The sequence below is a fragment of the Anarrhichthys ocellatus genome, unplaced genomic scaffold (assembly GCF_004355925.1).
Source record: "Anarrhichthys ocellatus isolate YVR2014 unplaced genomic scaffold, GSC_Weel_1.0 scaffold1211, whole genome shotgun sequence".
In the NCBI taxonomy this organism is placed as follows: domain Eukaryota; kingdom Metazoa; phylum Chordata; class Actinopteri; order Perciformes; family Anarhichadidae; genus Anarrhichthys; species Anarrhichthys ocellatus.
The window spans coordinates 1-5,154 of NW_022281185.1; the positions used below are offsets into that span (position 1 = coordinate 1).

A 5,154-nucleotide genomic window follows, 5' to 3' on the forward strand; every position below is an offset into this window, starting at 1 on the left:
CATACTTTGTCCAATCTTCTTCAAATTTGAGGCAGTTGTTCACTGATAGTGTAGTTACAGCCCTATACTGTCCTTTACCTGTACAGATACAGCCACAGGCAGTTATTTATACTGAAAGATACTTTTTTATTTTATGCGGACAAAAATCTTCAATTTTTACTGACTCCAAAGGCCCACTGCTCTGTCTCTGTATGACCTACAGGTTTTCTGACACTTTTGATGCATATAGTCAGAGTGGTTCAGAAGCTACAGCCATTTTAATTTGGGTATGTCATTTTAGGCGGGTTTGCTCCAAAATAGGGGTGGAGTTGAACAGGTAACAATATAGTTATTGAATACAAATCAAACAAAGAGTGAGATCAATTAGTTAAACTAATAGTGTTAATATTTGAATGGGCCCCGGGACACTTTGTACTTGAAAAGTTGGGCCTCGAGGTCAAAAAGGTTAAGAACCCCTGTCTTAAAGAATTGTATTTTTCGGTGATTGGCTGGAGATTACTTCTGTTCTGGAAACTGCTCAGAACCCCCTTATTGTCCATATACCTAGGAAAGCCACGCATCCTCTGAATGCCCTCGATCTCTTGTTTGTGGCTGTAAAGTTTCACGAGGCTGTATTTTCACTCGAGGTCGCATCAGGTAATTCTACACAGTGACATCAAGTTAAATGGCTACTATGGGGACTAACATCACACATGAAGACAATCGGGCTCATTGGATCTAAAGGAGTCTCAGCTTTCCAATCCTAAACACAATGATTTTTTTCCCCAAACTGCAATGGGTTCAACCCATAAAACCCATTTTCATTCACATTTCTTGAGGTGAGAGCTCAAGGGACCACTGGGAATATGGCCATGCCTGTTTTTTCCTCATTCAATTTTTTCAGAGCATTACTTAGCCCTCTTCCCACCTTCAGCCCACAACAGCCTCTGAAACACAGATTAATAAAAGGTGACAAAAACATTTGCTTTCACCTTGGACCATTTCCATCGCAAATTAATCTAAAAATGCTGATACGTGCTTACTACAAGTCACTTTCATTGTCGTAATGATTTGTTTTTACTGGATTACCCGATAAATCTATAAAAGAATTACGGTTTGCGGAAGCCAGGATATAAGCCAACACAAAACTAGAGCGAGCAGCCCAACTGACAAATACACCGTCACATATATCTGATTAAAATGAAATCAGCCGATAATATTGTCTAATGTATCAGCGTCAGTCAACCACAGCCGCTGATGAAAGAAAAGTGTCACCATCGATATAAGGCACTGAAAGAAGTGAATGGAGGTGGAAGAACATAGACAAACATTGGGCTTACCTCTCTTTCCAGTGAGGGCGAACTGGATGGCATTTCCTCCCACACCGCAGAAGGCGTCTACGACCAGCTGGGAGTCTGGGAAGCTGTGCTCCACCCTGAGGGCGATATGCTCGGCGATCCTCTCCGGTGTCACAGAGAACCAGCCCTCTGAAACACGCAGCGTGCGTCAGTACAGGTGATGGTGCAAATGAGGCTAGCCCAAGATTCATCATACGATCTCTTCTACCAAGACCGCATGTGTGCGTCAGTACAGAATCCAGTTGGCCGAATAACATGATGACGTCGTCTTTTAAATACACACAAGTGCCCAATAGCAAACACTCGATTTCAGTAACAAGAGTAAATGGATCAATACTAGTTACTTTCTCCCATAAATGACTTGTTACTTGAGTGCAGACTGACCTCGGTCCAGCCGGATCCCTTCATCGTAGCGGGAGAAGAGTCTGTAGCGTTGGGCCCAGTATTTAGCCAGCTCAGGTTCTGCTGCCATCTCTGCTGGGACCGGCTGCCTCCTCCCTCGCTTGCCCTTCTTCTTCTTCGGTTTCTTTCCATTCTTCCCACTCAACTCTATGCACACATACATACACATTATTCATTACAAAGCTACTCCACTCTTCTCCAGGATTGTCATCAGAATCATCTGGCAGATGTTATGCTTACCAGTGCTGCCTTCAAGTGCGTCAGACATGAGAAAGTGAGGAGTTTCTAGACACGTCACCTGTCTGCCGGGCTGCTCCTCCTCATCCTCCTCTCTCTCACTGTCCACAGTGGCAGAGCTGAAGTTTCTCCCTGCATCTAAACTGGACAGAGAATAACGACCATCTCCTTCCATGGCCTCTCTACTTCCTTCCTCAGCACCTTTCGTCTTCCTCTCCTCTTTCTCTCTCGGTACTTCTTCCAGAACGGGAGGCTTGTCCTCAGATTCCTGTGGGCTCCCTCCTCCCATCTCACTCATCCGTGTCTCTCTCTGGTTCTGTTCAAGGAAGTTTTTCACCTGTGAAACAAACAGTCTTCATTGAATGGGTCTTCTATGTTACATTCAAACTAATAAATAAAAAAACATTCTGTTACTTTCCGTTTCTGACTGTCATACATAATCCATAAGGGTGGTTTGGGTGTGGGACAACACAAAGAGGCTTGTTTTAAACAACAATGGTGGCTCTCCTAAAGAGAGAGAGCTGCATTAGAATCTGTTTTGTCAGAACTGCAGAGAGTTTCTTCATTGAAAGAAGAGCGAAGAATGGCACTGAAGGCTTTTCTCCTTGGAAAAGATGTTTCCACTCTACTCCTAACTGATTGACGGATGGTTCATCCAGTAACCTGCCTGGTGATTTGTGAACGTTTCCAACAACGTTTCAAATGCAGTGGTGGGCCGTCAGGGCCTGCAAGGCCTTCTCTGCTGGCCTAAACAGAATCACAAAGTTATAGCTATTTTATAATTGAATAATTTTTCTTAAATACACTACATGTATTATCATTTAGAAAAATACTTTCCCCATTATCTTGTGTTCTCATTGCACAGCTACTGTCTTCCTCAGTTTCTCTGCTTCCAGTGCAGCTTGTTTTAAGTAGAGCTTTTATCCAATCAGATCTCACCTCTGTGTCTCTAGGTAAGAACAGAGACCCAGGCCTGCAGACTCACACGTGCATCCACGTGCAGTTTAAGTGAATGGGGATGATATTGTTGATTGTCATAGTGTTCAACCAATCAGATCTTTAGTTTGACATGTTGGGCGTATTCTTTGACGTGTCAGAGCCTGCTAGCTGGCCTACAAGTACATCATCATTACGTGCAGCTCAGTTTTCAGGTGCAGCGCTGCAGTGAGGTGCAGCGTGCGCTGTGATTGCTCAGTGGGCGAGCACGTGACTATTGGAAAACGAAACTTAAGGTAGCCATCAGAGGCTTAGTCGGAGTAGTAAAAGTTCAAATTGAAAGATATAGAAGAAATTATGACATTTTTTGCATTTTGCTTGGTGTAGATTATTTATTGTTTTATCTAGCTTTGTTTTTTTAACACTCAATGGCTGAAGGAGGAGAAACGGCTTTGTGAGTTGGGATTTAACCGTGGGATTAAACTCTTTGTCAACAAAGAAAGGAGGATGGAGTTTGTCTTTAAGTGATCAGCATTTTGGTAAGTTTGTTTTTTTACATCTAATATCTGAATGGCCCTTGAGTGTGTAGCAGAATGCGTGCTGTCAAAAAAGAAGGTTGAGATCCCAGGAAAGCTGCCTTAAATGAAGGAATACAGTTCGATATGAAAGTAGGCTAAAGGGACACAAAGCATATAATTAGTAAAGGATGAAATCTAATAATCATTTTAAAGCAAGTATGTATAACATAAGAATAATGAAGTGATTTAACAAATGTAAAACTGATAATAATAATGTATGTGTAACTGAGTAAAGTGAAGTCTGTGTGTGTGTGGAAAGAGCTGATGTAAGCAGGGTGGGGGCCTTAAAGGCTGAGATCATAACAGATGTTGGGGTGTTGTCCGAACACATCCACGGGTATAACCTGAAACACGCTCGAACATTGAGGAAGTGAGAACATCCACAGAGGGAAGTTAGGTGTGTCTAGCACACACACACACAGAAAGTTGGGTGTTGTTCGCAGCACACACATAATCAATGATGTCATGTAAATCACATGCCGAGTGAGGGAGTGTTGGGGAGGGGAGAGAGAGAGCTCAAAGTGTTATAAAAAGAGAGACTTGCAAACAGCAAGACGGGATTCAACGCGGGAGCCACCCAAGTGCTCCACGGAGGAAACACTGGACCTCGCTCGACAGCCGCTTCGGAGGACTTCGTCTCTGTTCACGGAAAGAAGACAGCCGTTCCTGGACAAAGATTGAAAGACGGAGATTTTCCTCTCCCCCCTGTTTGACTTTAACAACCGGACAACAGATGGAGGCAGCCGCCCTAAAGACTTTGTACTGAGCCTGAGGGATCGCTGAACGGACTTCGTTGGCCGCGTAGGAGGAGCCGAAGGTTCGGCCGGACCTTCGCTCCTAAAAACCCCAAAAGGACTTTTTATCACATCGTGAATCCAGCTCCACCGAGCCGCCTCGGCATCGAAAATTAATGAGTATAATCTAAGAAGAAATTGTAACCTGATCGAATCAAGTATAGTATTATTTTATGTGAGCTGTAGCTGTGCCTCTGCTAATATATCCTGCAATAAATATCTAATCTGCATTTAAAGTAAATTTCTCGAGAATTCATTTGCTGAAGTAGTAGAAGTTCCTTGTGGCAGTAAAAGGTTAAATCTATTGTATGTTTAACAACAAGAGTTCTGAATGGTTATCCTAGTGACCAGTCCACTTAACAGTCCCTTACGGTTTCATTGTAATCCTAGCCGTTAAAATCGAACCTGGCAATTTACCTAGAGCCCGGATCCAGAAGAGGAAAGCTGCCATAACTGACGCGACTGGTAGAAGCGCCCGGCCAGGGTGGCCCCTCAGCCGAGTGCACGGATCCCATCCCTACTCAACGGCCGACGAGAGGCTTTGGGAGGAAGGCGACTCGAGACAACAAAGACAAAGACAAAGGCCAAGATGGCAGACCAGCAGAAAGGACCAGATGATCCAGGACCCAGCCAGCAGACGGAGGGGACTCATCAGATCGAGCCAGTGACAATGCCAGGCGACCAGACGGAGGGATCGGCACCGGACGGCAGCGAGGACCAGGACGGCGCGGCAGGAGCAGCGGCATCGGGAGAATCGACACCGGATGAAGACCAAAAAGGAAGCTGCATCCGGCACGAGGTCATCCTGCGCGGCAGAGGATGGGCCACCTGGGAAGCCTCCATCCAACAACACCTAATCAACCTACATCC

The 5,154-nt window shown here is 44.7% G+C and overlaps 1 protein-coding gene across 1 annotated transcript; it reads right to left on the bottom strand.

The window, feature by feature from the left end:
- Positions 1-386: 386 nt before the first annotated feature.
- LOC116377400 (trimethylguanosine synthase-like) lies at positions 387-2,741 on the bottom strand. The gene is made up of 3 exons (XM_031839039.1): positions 1,980-2,741; positions 1,722-1,886; positions 387-1,466 (listed from the first exon to the last, which is right to left on the bottom strand). Exons 1-3 carry the CDS (start codon positions 2,272-2,274, stop codon positions 1,186-1,188), a joined length of 741 nt encoding a protein of 246 aa, XP_031694899.1. The 5' UTR covers positions 2,275-2,741; the 3' UTR covers positions 387-1,185.
- Between the last annotated feature and the right edge of the window lie 2,413 nt (positions 2,742-5,154).

Excerpts from the sequence above, each read along its gene's own strand:
- LOC116377400 (XM_031839039.1), bottom strand. The coding sequence starts at position 2,274 with ATGAGTGAGATGGGAGGAGGGAGCCCACAGGAATCTGAGGACAAGCCT. Across the intron at positions 1,887-1,979 it reads CGCACTTGAAGGCAGCACTG|AGTTGAGTGGGAAGAATGGA; the intron begins GTAAGCATAACA and ends ATGTGTGCATAG. Across the intron at positions 1,467-1,721 it reads AGGGATCCGGCTGGACCGAG|AGGGCTGGTTCTCTGTGACA; the intron begins GTCAGTCTGCAC and ends TGCGTGTTTCAG.